Below are 20,551 nucleotides of genomic sequence, written 5' to 3'. Positions count from 1 at the left end.
CAGAAGGAGCTGATAGTACTCCGCAACAGGTGGAGTGTGCCCGGAAGCAGGTGGAGTTTGAGCCGAAAGTGGTGATCCCAACACGAAATACCACAAGTGACTCTGCTATGGCAGAAGAAGAGTCAGATGAGGAAGAGGTTCCTACCCAAGAATCTCAACAGCAATCAGCGCCAATTGCAGTTAGAAGACAGAGACGAGATATTCAGAAGCCTTCTCGTTTCATGGATATGGTTGCCTATGCACTTCCAGTTGTTGATGACATTCCATCCACTTACCCAGAAGCCATTATGAGTTCAGAGAGTGGTAATTGGGCAGGTGCGATGGAAGAGGAGATGCAGTCTTTGAAGAAGAACAAGACGTGGAAGCTGGCACAATTACCAAAAGGTAAGAAGGCAATTGGGTGCAAATGGGTATTTGCAAAGAAAGAAGAATTTTCTAATAAAGAAGATGTTCGCTACAAGGCAAGGTGGTTACAAGGGCCAAGTTTGAACATTGTTTAGACTTGGTTAATATTTTGCACATTTGAAGTTGGCGCCCGGAGGCGCAAATTTGAAGCACTGCAAAGTTTGTTTTGTTATGTTTTGAGAAGATTTGTGTTAGGTGGAACTTGAAATTAAGCCAAGGTGGAGATTTGTTGATTTTGGCTTAATCCCAAGTCCCACATCGGTGAGTTCATTGTTTGGGAGGAGGTTTGAGGGTTATAAATTAAACTCTCCTCCTTCATTGTTATATATCCCAATTTGTAATATATTCTCTCATAATAATAAAAGTGAGTTGTTTTTGCTGTGCTCGGAGATTAGGCTAAACAGGTCGAACTCCGTTAACAATTTTCGGGTGTGTTTTTTCCTCTTTATCTCTTTTATTATTCCGCTTTATTTATTCAATATTATTTGTCGGGTAGCACTACCTTTGTACTGCATAATACTTCGGCTCCTGCCCCCAACTCTTAGGGGTTTGGATCAGCACAAAGACAATATCTTTAGCAAAATATAAGCCCTTGTAACATCCCTACCCCTGCTTCCTGAACTACTAAACTCATTCAGCAGAGCTGAACCTCCGAGACACATGTTAGACTAACTTCATGATACTTAGCTCCACCACTGGAAAAAAGATTATAAAGAAACTCCCTTTCCCGTAGCAGGACAAAAATGAATGGGAACCACCACATACTGTTCCAGACTTAAAACCTGCAAAGATAAACACATCCCTTTTAATTCCGCGGTGCAGTAACTGGGACAATAGGAACACCTCCATCCACACTCATCCGTTCTCAACCCATAACAGATCCACCCATACATACTTAAAACAACAGCAGGGTAACACCCATGCACCCACTTACTTGATACTTACAATACAGCTAGACGGGTTGAGAAGCCAATCCACAAAAGAATAAGTGTGGAAATAAGCCCGATGTTTCATCCACAGCCATGACTTAAGCTGGGCCATCTGGAAAATCTCTTCAACATCTACCACTCCTTGCTTAAACAGAATTGTGTTTCTCTGGTCCCAAATACACCTCACAATAGCAGCCCAAACTCCTTTCAGGACCAGATTTTGCTTACTACTAGCTTGAGCTATATGAAAGCTCACAAAATGGTCCTTTAAGTCATTGTGTTGAACAAACAGGATACCTAACCATTTAAGACATAAGGACCAAACCTGCTTTGCATATAAGCATTCAATGAATAAATGCTGGCAGGACTCTTCCTTAATTTGACATAACACACATGCTATTGAATTCAACTGGATTCCTCTTCTACTCAAACCCTCCCTTGTGGGAATCCTATTAACAAGAACCCTCCAGGCTGTCGTCAAAACGCTGGGAAACGCTTTAGCATTCCAAATATAAGCAAAAGCAGCATGATATGTATCACTAGTTCCCTGAGCTAGGCTTTTATATGCTAAATTCACTGAGTAGGACTCCATTTCCTCTGATCCCCACACTCGGATATCATTCGAATCTTTATTTACATTAGCCCTTACTATACATTCATACAAGCTTGCTTCCAGCTCCAATTCCCATTCAAATCTAACTCGTCTCCAACCTAACTTCCATCTCCAAACTTTATCATTGTTGATATGCTGGTTCTGCTATAAAAACACTGCACTTGCTTTTATTTTTTGGTTTGAGGCATATGCTTCTTTCAATGGTAAAGCTGCTCACAATGTTTGGTAGATGCGTGGTGGTATGTAGTGATGCAGGAAGCAAATGCAGCAGGATTCGGGCATTTTTTAGTCTTTGCTTTTGATGGTTATGCTGTGCTGGTCACACCTAGCTGTTAGCATGTTTTCTCCAGCAGCTTCCTTTCGCCATCAGGTTTTTGGTTGTGCTGGTTTTAAGTAGATTCAGTTTTTGGGACTGAATATCTTTAACTAGTTTAAGTTTTTTGAGTTAAGTGGCGTGTCACTTAACTTTGCTCTCTGATTGTTGAATGCTTAACTAGGACTTTTTTTTTATGTATAAGAGTTAGAACATCTCTAAAGTATTTTTTTTAAATTATATTAATTCATTGTTGATAAAAAAAAACATCCAACTTAGTCATCAAACCTACATAACCAACCCCTTCTATTCTACCTTCTCTTTCTTATTGAATTTAGTTTGCTGATAAGAAAAAAAAAGAAGAAAACTCTCCCTTCACACACACACACACACACACACACACACACACACACACACACACACACACACACACACACACACACACACACACACACACACACACACACACACACACACACACACACACACACACACACACACACACACACACACACACACATATATATATATATATATATATACACACACAAAGTTGCAGGCTTCTGCTACAGAGTTTTGTTAATGGCGTAGCTGACATGACACCTCTGAAGATGCTATGAGCTCCAGTGCTTGGATGAACCAACTGCACTCCCCTAGTGAACTACAAACCACGTGCAGCAGTGAACTAGTGAGGTAAAATATCTCATACACTTTTGTTTTTCTTCTTATCTCTTCTGAAACAATATCATTCACTTATTTAGATCGACCTTGGATATATTTCATCAACTATTAGTTTTTTTTTTTTTACTTTTTGATTCATAAATGGGTTCAATAATTGCACATCATCAACTACCTTTATTATTTTAAACATCTCTAATTAACAACTCTTACGTTTTTTTTTTAATCAGCAATGAATAAATTAAATTAAAAGGTTACTTCAGGGATAATCCAACCCATATACACAACCACAAGGTTACACCCCATTGTGATATAGAGAAAAATCAAATGTTCTGAGACTTTGAGCAAAATCAAATGTTCTGAGACTTTAAACGCCAAACCTACAACTTAATAGACCCCAAACTGGTGCACAAATAAAATCTTACGGATTAATTTCACAAATAACCTCACATCTATATTTGATCAACATCAATATATCCTTTAGTGAAAGATTAAAACATTTTATAATATATAAATAGGTTGAAACCCTAAACCCTAAACCTCATCTTATAAATTGATTTTATAGAATTGAGTTGAACTTAAAGACTATTTCATAAATAATCTTGACTTCACACCAACAACGTGAAATTGAGTTAGACTTCAAGACTATTTTTCGTACATAATCTTGATTTTAGTGAAATATTTGTTTTAAATTATATTAAATCTTTTTTATTATAAATAATGTTGGAAATCTAACCTCAATTAAAGATTAGTGAATTCAAACTTTAAGTTATAAACTAATTTTATGAAATTGAATTAGACTTAAAATTTATATAATTTGACCGCAACATCAAACTTGTGATTTAAATAAGCCTCCCGAACTAACTAAGATCTCTCAACGATTACGTTTAGGAAATGTTTCATTTTCATAAAAATGTATAGATATATGTTTAGAGAGAGGAAAAAGAAAAAGAAAAATAAGAGGTAGTGGAAAATAGGATAAGAGAAGGAAGATAATAAAAAAAGTGTTTATGTACAAGTATATTTATTAATAATTGATAGGAAAATTTATCTTTAGGATTGCTGGTAGGGTGGTGAATAGAATAGCGTAGGACCCTTACTTTAATTTTATTGTTGTTGTCTAATTTACTTTATTTTAATTAATTAGTTAATGCAAACTTTATTTCTCTTTTTTCCAGTTGCATTCCTTTTTTTTATCTTATAAGTTGAATATTTTTTATCCATTTTTATTTTTACTCTTTGCCAAATATTATTTATTTAATTTCCTTCATTTAAATTAGGATTAATATTGAAATTAATTTTTTATGGATACATTTCTAGTTTAAGAATAAATATGTCATAGAATAGGAAAGACGTTTCATTTTTCTAGAATTATTGTACTGTGTGCACCTATGATTTGTTTGTAAATATATTTGTGTAATATAATAAGGAGTATCTACCCTTTTACACAACTCGAAATATACAGAGTCTAAAATCTATAAATACTGTAGTTTCGTAGTGACAGAAGTTGCAGTAAATATTAATAGTAATAAAATAGGTTATTACTGCATTTTGGCATTTATGCTATTAGCAAACACTGATAGACATGCATTGATGAACATCATTAGTGGACTATACACTGACAAATCAAAATGAAGGAAGGTGGCGTGAATGTATAGTATAATTGAAAGTTGCACTTACATTCGTTTCGTTGTCTATTGTTCGTGTGGATGTTGCACCTCTTAAGTGTCTATTTTAATTTAATTTTATTTATTGTGATAAAAAAAATTATAATTTTTCTTTTACATTACAAGAAAATCATGAAATATAAATCAATTTTAGAGACTAAATATAATTTCTTGTTACAGTGACTAAATTAGAGACCATTTTAGAAACTAAAAAAACTTTTGATTTCTAAATTAGTTTCTATTGTTGTTAAATGGTTTCTAAATTGGTATCTAATTAGTTATCAAGGTTTTTGCTACCAAATTTAGAATATAAATAATTGGTAGTTAAAACTTTGTAGCTAATTAGATACCAATTTAGAAACTATTTAACAATAATATAAACTAATTTAGAAAGCAAAAAAAAAGTAGTCTCTAAAATGATCTCTAATTTAATCATTGTAGCAACTAATTATTTTTTGTCTCTAGTGTTAATTTATGAATTTAAACCTTTTACATATTTTGTGATTATAAAAGGAATAAGAATGAATTTATTCCCAAATTTGTGTTAATTTTTGGATTCTAGAAGAAAATGAAGATGAAAGGGCTAAATGAGAAAAGACAAGATGAAAAGGGAAAGCAGGAACCCTCAACACGATCACTTTAGAGGAACTCGTCCAAGCGAGATCACTTCAGAGATGTTGAGTTTTTTCTCGTCCAACTCGCCCAAACAATCCCAAACTCGCCTAGGCGAGAATTCACTTAGCTCAAGCCCAACTAGGTTAAATATGAGGCGTGATCGAGGCATAATTCTAGACATCATTGGGAGAATAGGAGGAAATAGAAAACCCTAAAGGAGGTAGCAGTCATCAAGGAGAAGTATCCTAGATTTTTTCCTTGCTTTCCATGCTTGTAATGGCCAACATGAGTGGTTAATTCTACACTTTGGATTGTGAGTAATATGTTAAAACTCTTATGTATTGAGATGATATTTAAACATAATATCCCGTTCTTGATTTGACTGAAAAGTACTACTAAGCATCTGACCTAAATGATGATACTTAACGTATATTTGAAAACTATGAATATATTTGAAATATTAATTGCTATCAATATCTGCTCGTAACAATAAGGACTTTTTTTTATAAATATGCAAGAAATCAATATTTAGGAGACAATTTTAATAATTTTATATGCATGGAATCGATATAAATGAATTTTATATGGACATCAATATCAATCAAAGATAGAATATTATTATGTTTTTCAAAATACAAAAGAGTGAGAAGGATGAACCTCAATCCCAATTGAATCAAATAACTATTTACTTTGCTTTATTTACATTCTTACAATCTCATACACAACAAAATTCCAATAAACTTTATTATGTTGTTTTCTATTTAGTGAATATTATACTTGAGAATTCAATTGTTCATGCAGGTTCAATATCCCTCCTTAGAACAAATTTATCACTTCTAACACTATACACTTGCCGTAAAGAAGTCATCAATTATGACACACTGTAGGAAATCTCGCATTGACTAGAGATTAGGACATTTCATAGTATAAGTGGGTGCAAACATCATCTTATAAGCCGGTTTTATGAGGTTGAGTTAGGCTTAAAGTCAACTTCATATTAGGATTTCATTCATATCAATCAATGTATCAATTTTCTCTTGTAGTTTACTCTTTACTATGATATTAGAGTCATTTAGAATATATCAAGAATTTGTTCGCCTTATCAAGTCACTCACTATCGAATCACCAATAAATATATGGTCCGTGCAAACCTCATATTTTAAACCAGTTGCATAAGGTTGACTTCGACTTAAAATCTACTTATTAATATTATTATAATTTTAAATTAATTTATATAAGAATTAGACAATTTTTGGAGGAATTGATATAATATTTTAAGAAAATGTTTTTTTTTTTATAAATAGTTGATTCGTTAACTAGTCTTAAATTACAAATAAACTTATTTAAATTTTTAAACCATTGGCTAGAAATATCCCCTTTGAGCCTTATATCTTCTACAAACCATGATCGTGCTTTCCTCTGACCATTCACCAAAATATGTTTATTCTTTTCTTATTAAGAAGCACAATTTCCACAACCAATGTTCTTTTCAGGAAAATATTATTCCTTCCCTTTTTTTTATTCACACTCACTTTTGCTTGCCAAGCAAAGAATAAATAACCTCTTTCTTTTTTCTAATCATCTTTACGCAACTTACTGTTACTTACTGGATTTTGTATAGCTCATAATTTGTACAATATTTTTAAATCATTTTGCATTCCAATGAAATAAAAACTTTCATTCATCTTCTAACCAACTTATTCTCATTTTTTTTAAATGTCATATGAAAAGTTTACTTAAAAATTTGGAATTTTTCAGTTCATTGGAATGAAATGTTGTAAGAACTTATTCAGCCCTAAAAATATAACAAATACTATTTTCTGTTCAGTATTCTGCAATGAATAAAAAGATTTCGTTTGTTTCTTATCTTAATTATTTTTTCTTTCTCTCTTGCCAAGCAAAGAACTTAGCCTCTCTTTTCCTCCCCCTCTCTACATATGGGTTTTGGCTCATTGTTTACTTATGCAAAGCAACCAAGCAGAAAAATAAAACAAACAGTTCAACTGAGTTTCAATCTAGTGCTTCTGAATCTGATCAATTTTTTTTTCATTCACATCCTATTTTTATCCTTTATTTACACATTTGCGTTTCTGAATTGAAAAAAACCAAAAAAAAAAACCCTATATTTTCTGCATATTTTAAGTTTGCTTTACCCTGCATTTCTTTTTGCTATAGCATTTTAAAAAGATTTGTTTTTTCTTATTCTGTTCAAATTTGGTCTTTATTACATTTCTAAATGTCCTGTTTTCCAAACAACTAAAAAAATAAATAAATAAATGAATTTTTTATATTATTTCCTTCCAATTTGTTCTTCTACGTGTTTCTAAACTTGTTATAAATTTTAAAAAAAAAATTAAGTAAAAGAGAAGTACCCCACTATGAGTGCAGGATCCTCACCTTTTGGAATCACCATTGTGAAATCAAACTCTGAATAGGTACAAGCTTATAATAAGAAGGAAACAAAGACTCAATTACTGGTACGCAATTCAAACAAGCTGTTCTATAATAATATTGTATATTTGTCGTTGTTTCTTTATGTATGCTTTTGTTAATTGAACATTATTGTTACTGGATATTCTTTATTGCACTTATGTATTTGTTTCAGTATTGAAATATTATGACAACCTCCATCATGTTTGTTACACACGTCAATTTTGTGTTTTCTTTTCTACTTCTATGTTTCCTCTACTTTTCATGTCAGCAACACCACCTTCAACATGAACTCCATTGTTGTATAAAGCTTCCTTTACCAGCAACATTAACACATGTTAAAAAAAGTATAAAATGGGGGAGAAATTGAAACAGAGAGAGGGAAAAATAATGGGCGTTTTCATAAGAGAATACACATAAGATGAAGAGATTAAGGTTTAAAAAGAGATTTTGAAATTAAAGAGTGAGTAGGAAACTAGCATCTACCTAGTTTTTTTTTTCTGCAAAGAATGAATAATAATATTAAGTGCGACCGGTTCTCAGTACCAGAGAACATAACTATTTGCCAAAAACCAGATTTACACATTGCCCAAGTGTTCCAAAATATTGCTACTCACCAAAGTCTTTGGGCCAAACAATACACTAATCTTACTTTTCAGCTCCTTCTAAATGGGTTTGTGTTGCATCAGCTTTGAATATCCTTTGTTGCAGAGTGTGGTTCCATGAGCTGACCCTTAGCTGACATCTGTATTGACATCTGTATTTGAGTGTGGACAATCATTTGCTTTGTTGTTCATTACTTTAGTCCTGTTTCTCTCTCCTGGTGGATGTTATCTCTGGTTTCCTTGGCGAGACTCCTTCTATGCCTTCCACACTTAACAACTGTTTTGGTGTTCTTCTTGGTTACCCCTATCTAGGAAATTGCTCTGTTCACTCTCCAAAGGTTATCATTTAAAAGAGGTGTTATCTTCTAGATGGTTGGTGTCTTTAGTTTTGCTTCTGTTCACAGGAAATGATCTACATAGAATGTGAAAAATCTAGTCTAAATAGTATGATGCAGATTAAATTATAGAAGCAGTGTAGTTGCACCATTGTACCGTGAATTGTGTTTGGGAGGACAACAATGAGGTAGCATTTGAGTTGGTTATAGAATCATCGGTAAGTTTATCACAAATAAGCAGAAAGTTTAACACTAATTGAATATGATGACAAATATAACATTACTTGATAAAACAATAATTTTGCAGTTTTCCACCCTACTGGTGTAATCTAACCCCAACCTAATACTTGTACTGCAATTGCATATATGTATTATGGTTCAACCCAATCTAGGATTACTAGAGTTAGATGTTGACATGGTTGCCAACATGATACACTCAATTGGGCATTGGACCCAATTTCCCCGAATACCAAATTCTCCTATTCAAAATTCCTCCTTTCCCCGAATACCCTCGAGTCCAGAGAGGTCTTGTTAATTAGCTTCATACCGGGTTAGTTGGCACAAGGAACAATGATAAGTTGTTCTCAATCTAGCGGTTGGTTGCCATTTTGCACGATTGTCGTATGATAGAGTTTAAAGTGAGCTTTTATATTGAAGAGCTATCTTTTCTAGTGCTATCTCAGCCTTCAGGATTTTTCTAAGCCTACACTTCCCGAGTTTACAGAGTTCTGCAGTAGGCTTCAGACACAAACATATAACAACATTACATTAAGGTGTTATATTTCCTTATCCGTGTACTTTCAGGTCATAGTTTTTTTTTTAATTTTGCATTTGTAACATCCAGGAAAAATTTGTAACCATAAAAGAATAATAAAAAAGGAAGCGTCAATTGTAAAGGGAGCATGGAGACAGTTATTTCCACGACTACCGAAAGTGCACTTCAAATTGGAGGTGGTCTGGTCAAACGACATGTGGGCTACTTTTATAATTACAATGAGAAACTTCAAGAGCTGAATAATTACATTGTGATGCTGAATGATGCTAGGCAGAGGGTACAAAATGAAGCTAAGAAAGCAGAGATGAATGCAGAAGAAATTGAAAATGACGTTCATAATTGGCTAAAACACGTGGATGAAAAGATAAAAAAATATGTTAGTTTTATTGACGATGAACGCCATTCAAAGATAAGTTCCATTGGTTTCTTTCCAAATAACTTGCAGTTAAGGTATCGGTTAGGAAGGAAAGCTACAAAGATAATAGAAGAAATAAAAGCAGATGAACACTTCAAAAAGAAGTTTGACAGAGTTTCCTATCGAGTATTCCCAACTGTTGATTCTGCTTTGGCAAACACCGGTTATGAAAGCTTTGGGTCGAGAAACAAAACTTTCGAGATGATTATGAAAACACTTGAAGACTCTAAAACTAACATTGTTGGAGTTTATGGGGTTGGTGGTGTGGGTAAGACCACTTTAGTAAAAGCAATTGCCAAGAAAGTTCAGGAAAAGAAACTATTCAACATGGTGGTAATGGCAAACATAACAAGAAATCCTGACATAAAAAATATTCAAGGACAAATTGCCGAGATGTTAGGAATGAGAATGGAAGAGGAAAGCGAAACACTAAGAGCAGATCTCATTAGAAAGAGGTTACAAAATGAAAAGGAGAATACTCTTATAATCCTTGATGATCTATGGGATGGATTGGACTTGAATAAATTGGGGATTCCAAGTAGTTATGATGTTGATGACAACCAATGGGATGTCAAGGATATTTCTGATTTTGGTTACAATAAAAGGGAAAAGGAAGATATGTCTATTGATTCTAGTAAGATGAAAAAAGACAAGTTGTATGCAAATTCCAATAAGGTAAAAAAAGAAAAGGCACCAATGGATCACAAAAGATGCAAAATTCTTCTAACATCTAGAAGTAAAGAAGTAATATGTAATCAAATGGATGTGCAGGATCAATCAACTTTCTTGGTAGGAGTCATTGATGAAAAGGAGGCAGAAACTTTGCTTAAGAAAGTGGCTGGTATACATTCCACAAATTCTATGTTTGATAAGAAAGTCACTGAAATTGCCAAAATGTGTGCTGGGTTGCCTATAGCCTTAGTTTCCATTGGAAGAGCACTAAAGAATAAGAGCGCCTTTGTATGGGAGGATGTCTATCGACAAATCAAAAGACAAAGTTTTACAGAAGAGCGGGAATCTATCGAGTTCTCTGTAAAGTTGAGCTATGATCATCTTAAAAATGATGAGCTTAAGTGTCTTTTTTTACAATGTGCTAGAATGGGAAATGATGCTTTGATTATGGACTTGGTGAAGTTCTGTATTGGTTCAGGCTTACTTCAAGGAGTCTTCACAATCAGAGAAGCGAGACATAGAGTAAATGCATTGATTGAAGTGCTGAAAGACTCAAGTTTGTTGGTGGAAAGTTACTCCACTGACCGCTTCAACATGCATGACATTGTGCGCAATGTCGCTCTTTCAATATCATCAAAAGAAAAACATGTACTTTTTATGAAAAATGGCATAGTTGATGAGTGGCCGAACAAAGATGAACTTAAAAGGTACACTGCTATTTTCTTACAATATTGTGATTTCAATGATGAGCTTCCTGACAGTATCGATTGTCCTGGACTACAAGTCTTGCATATTGACAGTAAAGATGATTCAATAAAAATACCAGACAACTTTTTCAAAGATATGATTGAACTCAGAGTCTTGATATTAACCGGTGTTAATTTATCACTCTTACCTTCTTCCCTTAAATGCCTTACTAAACTGAGAATGCTTAGTTTGGAGAGATGTAGTCTTGAAAAGAAACTATCATACATTGGAGCGTTAAAGAAATTACGAATTCTTACTCTTTCAGGATCTAATATTGTAAGGTTGCCCCTTGAATTTGGGCAATTGGATAAACTACAACTTTTTGACTTAAGCAATTGCCCAAAACTGAGAATAATACGTCCCAATATCATATCAAGGATGAAGGTTTTGGAAGAGTTCTATATGAGAGACTACTCAATTCCAAGGAAGCCAGCGAAGAATATCAAGAGTCTAAATGCTACTCTTTCTGAGTTGATGCAGTTAAATTGGTTAAGAACTCTAGACATACACATTCCAAGAGTTGCCAATTTTCCACAAAACATGTTCTTTGACAAGTTAGATAGTTACAAGATTGTCATTGGAGACCTCAACATGCTTTCACAGTTAGAATTCAAAGTGTTGGACAAGTATGAAGCGGGGAAGTTTTTGGCATTGAACCTAAGAGGTCATTGTATTAACATTCATTCTGAAAAATGGATTAAAATGTTGTTTAAAAATGTGGAACATTTGCTGCTGGGAGATCTGAATGATGTCGATGATGTTCTCTATGAATTCAATGTTGAAGGGTTTGCAAATTTGAAACATATGTATGTTGTTAACAGTTTTGGTATCCAGTTTATTATTAAATCAGTGGAGCGGTTTCACCCTTTACTAGCTTTCCCCAAACTGGAGTCCATGTGTCTTTACAAACTAGATAATTTGGAGAAAATATGTGACAATAAGCTCACAAAGGACTCTTTCCGCAGATTAAAGATCATCAAGATTAAAACATGTGATCAATTGAAAAATATTTTCTCTTTTTCAATGATCGAATGTTTTGGTATGGTTGAAAGAATTGAAGCGTGTGATTGTAATTCTTTGAAGGAAATTGTTTCTATTGAAGGAGAATCATCTAATGACAATGCTATTGAAGCTGACAAGGTCGAGTTTCCTCAATTAAGATTTTTAACATTACAATCATTACCATCATTTTGTTGTCTATATACAAACAATAAGACGCCTTTCATCTCACAATCATTTGAAGACCAAGTGCCAAACAAGGAGCTCAAACAAATTACCACAGTATCTGGACAATATAACAACGGCTTCCTTTCGCTCTTCAATGAAAAGGTATTAAAAAATATTATCATAAATGTTTATCATTTACAACACATTTACAATTTTTAATGTTCAATTTGATATGTTATTTCCCTACAAGAAGTAAGAATTCAGTCTCTTTATGTTTTGGCTTTCTCTTGGGTTTGTGAAACTTTGAAATCAAAATTAGTTATGCTTAAGACAATAATTATGTGTTCTTATTACAGGTTTCAATTCCCAAATTAGAATGGCTGGAGTTGTCCTCTATCAACATCCGGCAGATATGGAATGATCAATGTTTTCATTCTTTTCAAAATTTGCTTAAGTTGAATGTATCAGACTGTGAAAATTTAAAATATTTATTGTCATTCCCTACAGCTGGAAGTTTAGTGAATCTCCAAAGCCTTTTTGTAAGTGGATGTGAACTGATGGAGGACATATTTAGTACAACAGATGCAACGGTGCGTAGAGTCATCCAATTCAATTTAACTGTTCAAGTCATTTGCTGTTTAATTTCACTTATTGCTAATGAATATTTCCAATTGCAGCAGAATATTGACATTTTTCCTAAGTTGAAGGAAATGGAGATCAACTGCATGAAAAAACTGAATACCATATGGCAGCCCCATATGGGTTTCAATTCCTTTCACTGTTTGGATTCTTTGATAGTAAGAGAATGCGACAAACTAGTTACAATATTTCCTAACTACATTGGAAAAAGGTTTCAGAGCCTTCAAAGTTTGGTGATTACTGATTGTACGTCAGTGGAAACCATATTTGACTTTCGGAATATTCCAGAAACTTGTGGTAGAAGTGATTTAAATTTGCATGATGTCTTGTTAAAAAGGCTACCAAACTTGGTGCATATATGGAAGTTGGACACTGATGAAGTTCTTAATTTTAATAATCTTCAAAGCATTGTTGTTTACAAGAGTAAAATGTTAGAATATCTGTTTCCACTCTCGGTTGCCAAGGGCTTAGAAAAACTGGAGACGCTTGATGTATCCAATTGCTGGGAAATTAAGGAGATTGTTGCTTGCAACAATCGATCAAATGAAGAAGCCTTTAGGTTCCCTCAGCTACATACTCTATCATTACAACATTTGTTTGAACTCAGGAGTTTCTATCGAGGAACACACAGTTTAGAATGGCCATTGTTGCGAAAATTGTCTTTACTCGTTTGTAGCAACTTGGAAGAAACCACAAATTCACAAATGAATCGAATCCTTTTAGCTACAGAAAAGGTACGAAATATAATTTATTTAAGAAACTCATTCATGCAACTTAATTTTACAATGAAACTCTTTCCAAAGGACGTGGGAAGTTATTTTCAATTTCTTATTATACTTTAGTTCTTATACTATATATCTTTTTGCTTGTAATGCTTCATTGACTCCTACTTTTTAGGTGATTCACAATTTGGAATATATGTCAATAAGCTGGAAGGAAGCAGAGTGGTTGCAGTTGTACATTGTTAGTGTTCACAGAATGCACAGATTAAAATCGCTTGTCTTGTCTGGATTGAAGAACACTGAAATTGTCTTTTGGTTGCTTAATAGACTTCCTAATTTGGAAAGCCTAACATTGATGAATTGTCTCGTCAAAGAGTTTTGGGCTTCTACAAACCCTGTTACAGATGCAAAAATTGGTGTTGTGGTGCAACTGAAGGAGTTGATGTTTAACAATGTGTGGTTTTTACAGAATATAGGTTTTAAACATTGCCCGCTTCTTCAAAGGGTAGAGCGCTTAGTTGTTTCTGGATGTGGAAAATTGAAAAGCTTAATGCCACACATGGCGTCTTTCAGTTACTTGACATATTTGGAAGTAACTGATTGTTTAGGATTGTTGAATTTAATGACATCCTCAACTGCCAAAAGCTTGGTTCAACTCGTAACCTTGAAGGTTAGTTTTTGTGAAAGTATGGAGATAATTGTTCAGCAAGAGGAACAACAAGTGATTGAGTTTAGACAACTTAAAGCTATTGAATTGGTGTCTCTAGAAAGCCTCACTTGTTTCTGCAGTTCTAAGAAGTGTTTAAAATTCCCCTCACTTGAAAATTTACTAGTGACTGATTGCCCTAAGATGAAAACATTCTGTGAAAAACAAAGTGCACCCAGTCTAAGAAAAGTACATGTTGCAGCAGGTGAAAAAGACACATGGTATTGGGAAGGCAATTTGAATGCCACTCTGCGAAAAATTTCCACTGGTCAGGTATGCATATATTAGATTATTTATTAATCATCATCATAAATGGTCATCTTCCCTGCACTTAATTTAGTTTTTTCCATGAAAATTTTCTGTAAATGTTCCGCTATTGAATAATTATGTATATAGTTTTTCTAAATTAAATTAAAAGAATACTTGTAGTCATGTTCCCACAAAAATCTGTTGGATAGCAAATGGGGTTTTAGCTTAAGTTGGAGCTCCATGAGGTGTTACTGTCACTCCTTTGAAGACTGGTGCTAGAGGATTTGTTTAGCCATTTTTGTGAGTTTTTGAAGTGTTGAGGAAAACCAATTTTTTTGTTGGACATGGGTGCTGGTGAGATCCAAGGAGGAAACAATGTGCAATGCAGTGGATACTCCACCTATAAAAGGCACTCATTTTGGCTGCGCCAAATTGTAAACCAAAGAACTTTAAATCACTGATACCATGCAGAGTTTACTCAATGTATTTCCAAGTATGTCAAGTAACTGAAATTGAGGATTCAATATTAAAAGAAATCCATAATTTCTAGATATGGAATCTTTCCATATTTTGCTAATTACATAATAGAATAAATGCATATCTTTAACATGTTGGTGAGGTACAGATGATGCACCAGTTTGTTTGGTGTCTGGAGGTGGTATAATTGGTATTGTTTTTGTGCGAAATGTTTAAGAAAAAATTCTCTCAAATTCTCAGTGGTTTACACTACCCTTATACTACCCCTCAAGGTGAAAAGGAATTTCAGTACTGGTTTTCATAACATATAGTATTATCTTTCTCAAGTGAAGTTCTTCTATTTTCCTTGCCTTGTCCACTTTTCATATTTGTTTATTTTCATAGGTTTCTTATGAAGATTCAAAGGAATTGACACTTACGGAGGATAGTCATCAGAATATTTGGTCCAAGAAAGCTGTTTTTCCATATAAGTACTTTGGAAATTTAAAAAAGTTGGTGGTGGAAGACATTAAAAAAAAAGAATCTGTGATTCCATCTAAAATACTTGCTTGCTTGAAGAGCCTGGAAGAATTGGAGGTATATGGGTGCGAGAAAGCTAAAGTAGTATTTGATATTCATGACATTGAGATGAACAAAACCAATGGAATGGTATCTCGTTTGAAAAAGCTTGATTTGGATGAGTTGCCAAATTTGACTCGTGTATGGAACAAAAATCCTCAAGGGATTGTGAGCTTTCCCTATTTGCAAGAAGTGATTGTCAGTGATTGCAGTGGCATTACAACACTGTTTCCTTCACCCCTTGTCAGAAATCTTGTAAACCTACAGAAACTTGAAATACTGAGGTGTAAGAGCTTGGTAGAAATTGTTGGAAAGGAAGATGAAACAGAACTTGGCACAGCTGAAATGTTTCATTTCCCTTATTTGTCTTTCTTTATTCTTTATAAACTACCAAAGCTTAGTTGCTTTTATCCAGGAAAACACCATCTGGAATGCCCCATATTAGAAACCTTGGACGTGTCCTATTGTCCTATGTTGAAGCTATTCACTTCAAAATTTTCTGACAAAGAAGCAGTTAGAGAGAGTGAAGTCAGTGCTCCCAATACCATTAGCCAGCTTCAACAACCTCTGTTCTCGGTTGAAAAGGTGACAAAGCACAAGCACTTTTTTGCTTCCTTTTTCTTTTCGTCATATATTTTCCTCCTATAGCTTCAAACTGCCACCATTACAATCACATTTCTTTTGAATTCATTTCACCTTGCTAGGTTGTTCCAAAATTGAAAAACTTGACACTCAATGAGGAAAACATTATCTTGTTGAGAGATGGACATGGGCCACCACACCTCCTGTGCAATTTAAATAAACTTGATCTATCCTATGAAAATGTTGACAGAAAAGAAAAAACTTTGCCTTTTGATCTTCTCAAGGTACCCAGTTTACAACGTCTAGAAGTGAGGCATTGCTTTGGTCTCAAGGAGATATTTCCCTCTCAAAAACTTGAAGTTCATGACGGAAAACTTCCAGAATTGAAAAGATTAACATTAGTGAAACTTCATGACCTGGAGTCAATAGGGTTAGAGCACCCATGGGTAAAACCATTTTCTGTAACATTAAAAAAGTTGACTGTGCGGCTCTGTGATAAAATTCATTATTTGTTCACCTTTTCAACTGCCGAAAGTTTGGTGCAACTTGAGTTCTTATGTATAGAGAAATGTGATTTAATCAGAGAAATAGTAAAAAAAGAAGATGAAGATGCTTCTGCTGAGATCAAGTTTAGACGCCTCACAACATTAGAGCTGGTTTCCTTACCAAAGTTAGCAAGCTTTTATTCTGGAAAGACCACTTTGCAATTCTCACGACTCAAAACAGTCACGGTGGATGAATGCCCCAATATGATAACTTTCTCTGAAGGAACCATTAATGCGCCAATGTTTCAAGGGATTGAAACTTCAATATATTATTCTAACTTAACTTTCCTCAATGATCTCAACACTACAGTCCAGTGGTTGTTTGTCAAAAAGGTAAGGAATTCATTATCATTAATGGTTTGGGATTGGAAAATGAGGATTTTTGTAAGTTTTACAATTGAACTGGTATATTATTACTTAACAATTATATTTTTTTTCAATTAATTTCTTTTATTCAAAACAGTTTTTGTTGACTAATTAGAAATATTCTGAAATTAATAGTGTAAACTTAATAAAAAAATTAAATGTTTCTTTCACATCCTCTGTTTCTATACAGTATCTCTGACACTATAAGAAAACCATGAAATATAAACTAATTTTATAGATAAAAAATAATTAGTTGTTATAGTGACTAAATTAGAAAACATTTTAGAAACTAAAAAAAATTGGTTTCTAAATTAGTTCCTATTATTGTTAAATAGTTTATAAATTGGTATTTAATTAGCTACCAAGGTTTTAACTACCAATTATTTAGATTCTAAATTTAGTTGCTAAATCCTTAGTTGTTAATTAGATACCAATTTAGAAATCATTTAACAATAATAGGAACTAATTTAGAAACTAAATTTTTTTAAATTTTTTTTGTAATTTAGTTACTATAACAACTAATTATTTTTTGTTTCTAAAATTAATTTTTATTTCATGATTTTCTTGTAGTGTGATACCCCTATTACCGTAAGAAACTAAGTTCAAAATTTAGGGTGGTTCAATACTTTCTCGATAACATAATTTTCATTTCAAGTGAAGTTCTAATATTTGTCCTTCTGTGTCCACTTCTCATTTTTTTTTTCCAAAATAAAACATTGGACAATTAAGGAGGATCCTAAGATGAAAGAATTTTGGCATGACAAAGCTGCGTTGCAAGATAGCTACTTTCAAAGCGTAAAAACATTGGTGGTAGAGAACATTATAGAAAATTTTAAGATTTCATCTGGAATCCTTCGTGTCTTAAGGAGCTTGGAAGAATTGCAGGTACATAGCTGCAAGGCTGTGCAGGTAATATTTAATATCGATGAAACGATGGAAAAGAATGGAATAGTCTCTCCTTTGAAAAAGCTTACTTTAGATAAGTTGCCATATTTGAAGAGGGTATGGAGCAAAGATCCACAAGGAATGATCAACTTTCCAAATTTACAAGAAGTGAGTGTTCGTGATTGCAAACAATTGGAAACACTATTCCATTCATCCCTTGCCAAAAATCTTTTAAAGCTTGGGACACTTGATATACGGAACTGTGCCGAGTTGGTATCAATAGTAAGAAAGGAAGATGCAATGGAAGAGGAAGCAACTGCAAGGTTTGAATTCCCTTGTTTGTCATCTTTGCTTCTTTATAAGCTGCCACAGCTAAGTTGCTTTTATCCTGGAAAACACCATCTGAAATGCCCCATATTAGAAAGCTTAAACGTGTCCTATTGTCCAAAGTTGAAACTATTCACATTTGAATTTCTTGATAGTGACACAAAAGAAATTACAGAGAGTAAGGTTAGTTATCCAGATACAACAGAGAATGAAGTTAGTTCTCCAGATACAAATAGACAACCTTTGTTCTCTGTTGAAAAGGTGACAAAGTACTACCACTTTTGAGTTCTATATTTGTTTCCATTATTTCCCTCCATCAACTCCACATTTACTTTTGAATATGTTGACCTTGTTAGGTTGTTCCCAAACTGAAGAAATTGGCACTCAATGAGGAAAACATTAAGTTATTGAGGAATAAATATTTTCCAGAAGACCTCTTTGACAAGTTAAACTATCTTGAGCTATGCTTTGAGGATTGTGACAATGATGATGACAAAAATGATGGTGACAGTGATGATGGTGACAGTGTTAATGATAACAGTGAGGATGGTGAAAGTGAAGATGGTGGCAGTAATGATGATGACAGTGATGATGGTGACAGTGTTGCTGATGACAGTGATGATAGTGACAGTGATGATGATGGTGACAGTGTTGCTAATGACAGTGATGATAGTGTCAGTGATGATGATAGTGATAGTGATGATGATGGTGACAGTAAGTATGGTGACAGTGAGGATGGTGACAGTGAGGATAGTGACAGTGATGATGGTGACAATAAGGATAGTGACAGTGATGATGGTGACAGTGAGGATGGTAACAATGTTGATGATGACAGTGATAATGATGATGACAATGAAGATGGTGACAGTAAGGATGGTGACAGTAAGGATGATGACAATGAGGATGATTATAGTGAGGAAGATACTTTGCCTTTTGATTTCCTCCACAAGGTGCACAATTTAGAACATCTAGTTGTTAGATGCCTTAGAATCAAGAAGATATTCCCTGCCCAAGAACACCAAGTTAAGGAGAGAATACCTACCACACTGAAAAGTTTAACCCTAGGCAATCTTGAAGAGCTAAAGTCCATAGGGTTAGAGCACCCGCCATATTCTGAAAAGCTTGAAGTATTAAACCTTGAAAGGTGCCCTCAATTACAAAATTTAGTTCCGAATTCAGTATCATTCATCAGCCTGAAACAATTGTGTGTGAAGTTGTGTCAAGAGATGACATATTTATTCAAATTTTCAACTGCCAAAAGTTTGGTGCAACTTGAGTCCCTGATTGTAATGAACTGTAAATCATTAAAAGAGATAGCTGAGAAAGAAGACAATGATGATGAGATCATATTTGGAAAACTCACAACATTAACGTTGGATTCCTTACCAAGGCTAGAAGGGTTTTATTTAGGGAAAGCTACTTTGCAGTTCTCATGTCTGAAAGAAATGAAGATAGCTAAATGCCGCAAGATGGACAAATTTTCTATAGGAGTTGCAAAAGCACCAATGATTCCCCATGTAAACTTCCAGAATAATCCTAGTTTGATCCACGATGATGATCTCAACAACATTGTCAATAGGTTGTTCACAAAGAGGTAAGGAATTTATTACCCAAATTCAAAACTTAATCCCTTCAGATAGACCTTGTTAATGCTGAATTTCTACCATTTTTTTGGATCAATTACTAATTTCTGAAATTTAGGATAGCTATGATGTTCGTCTATATTTCTTTCAGTCTTGAATAAACAAAATTTATATCTTTTTGTGATGGTATAAATCTCCACTATTTTACCTTATTAATGATACCACCCGAAATTAAATATTCCTTTATTTGAGGTTTATTGTGAACCTTTTTTTCTGGCAAAATTATAAGGCTAATTATCCCATGACTTGGAGGATTTTAAGCATAACCTGAAGTAAATTTGAATTGAAGTTATGATATTGTCAAATGAAATTTTACTGTTTCTAATTGTGTGTTGTATTTATATTTCAGGTCTCGTTAAGAAATGCAAACTAATGTAACAGATTTTTCACAAGAAGAGGAGCAAGTTGAGAAAACATTTTTTTTTTTTTTATTTTGAAAAAATGGATACATTTTTCTATATTTTGTATTTTGTATTTCTTTCTGAA

General features: G+C 33.7%; 3 protein-coding genes across 3 annotated transcripts; 2 read left to right on the top strand and 1 right to left on the bottom strand.

Annotated features, from left to right (window-relative positions):
* Positions 1-1,335: 1,335 nt before the first annotated feature.
* LOC137823657 (uncharacterized) lies at positions 1,336-1,926 on the bottom strand. The gene has a single exon (XM_068628876.1). It carries the CDS (start codon positions 1,924-1,926, stop codon positions 1,336-1,338), a length of 591 nt encoding a protein of 196 aa, XP_068484977.1.
* A 5,262-nt stretch (positions 1,927-7,188) lies between these two features.
* LOC137823655 (uncharacterized) lies at positions 7,189-16,365 on the top strand. The gene is made up of 5 exons (XM_068628873.1): positions 7,189-12,528; positions 12,723-12,956; positions 13,044-13,739; positions 13,903-14,706; positions 15,544-16,365. Exons 1-5 carry the CDS (start codon positions 9,493-9,495, stop codon positions 16,363-16,365), a joined length of 5,592 nt encoding a protein of 1,863 aa, XP_068484974.1. The 5' UTR covers positions 7,189-9,492.
* On the top strand, positions 16,342-20,551 carry LOC137826740 (uncharacterized). The gene is made up of 4 exons (XM_068632874.1): positions 16,342-17,177; positions 17,940-18,683; positions 18,779-20,016; positions 20,415-20,551. Exons 1-4 carry the CDS (start codon positions 17,049-17,051, stop codon positions 20,422-20,424), a joined length of 2,121 nt encoding a protein of 706 aa, XP_068488975.1. The 5' UTR covers positions 16,342-17,048; the 3' UTR covers positions 20,425-20,551.

The sequence above is a fragment of the Phaseolus vulgaris genome, chromosome 8 (genome assembly GCF_000499845.2).
Source record: "Phaseolus vulgaris cultivar G19833 chromosome 8, P. vulgaris v2.0, whole genome shotgun sequence".
In the NCBI taxonomy this organism is placed as follows: Eukaryota; Viridiplantae; Streptophyta; class Magnoliopsida; order Fabales; family Fabaceae; genus Phaseolus; species Phaseolus vulgaris.
The sequence above is the reverse complement of the archived record's forward strand: the minus strand, read 5'-3'. Positions and strand labels throughout refer to the sequence as shown.

What these genes read in the sequence shown, in the direction of transcription:
- LOC137826740 (XM_068632874.1), top strand. Translation starts at nt 17,049, where the DNA reads ATGATAACTTTCTCTGAAGGAACCATTAATGCGCCAATGTTTCAAGGG. An exon ending in AGTGGTTGTTTGTCAAAAAG is followed by an intron (nt 17,178 to 17,939) that starts GTAAGGAATTCA and finishes TGGACAATTAAG; the next exon opens with GAGGATCCTAAGATGAAAGA. An exon ending in CTTTGTTCTCTGTTGAAAAG is followed by an intron (nt 18,684 to 18,778) that starts GTGACAAAGTAC and finishes TGACCTTGTTAG; the next exon opens with GTTGTTCCCAAACTGAAGAA.
- LOC137823655 (XM_068628873.1), top strand. Translation starts at nt 9,493, where the DNA reads ATGGAGACAGTTATTTCCACGACTACCGAAAGTGCACTTCAAATTGGA. An exon ending in TTAGTACAACAGATGCAACG is followed by an intron (nt 12,957 to 13,043) that starts GTGCGTAGAGTC and finishes TTCCAATTGCAG; the next exon opens with CAGAATATTGACATTTTTCC. An exon ending in TCCTTTTAGCTACAGAAAAG is followed by an intron (nt 13,740 to 13,902) that starts GTACGAAATATA and finishes CCTACTTTTTAG; the next exon opens with GTGATTCACAATTTGGAATA.
- LOC137823657 (XM_068628876.1), bottom strand. Translation starts at nt 1,926, where the DNA reads ATGGAGTCCTACTCAGTGAATTTAGCATATAAAAGCCTAGCTCAGGGA.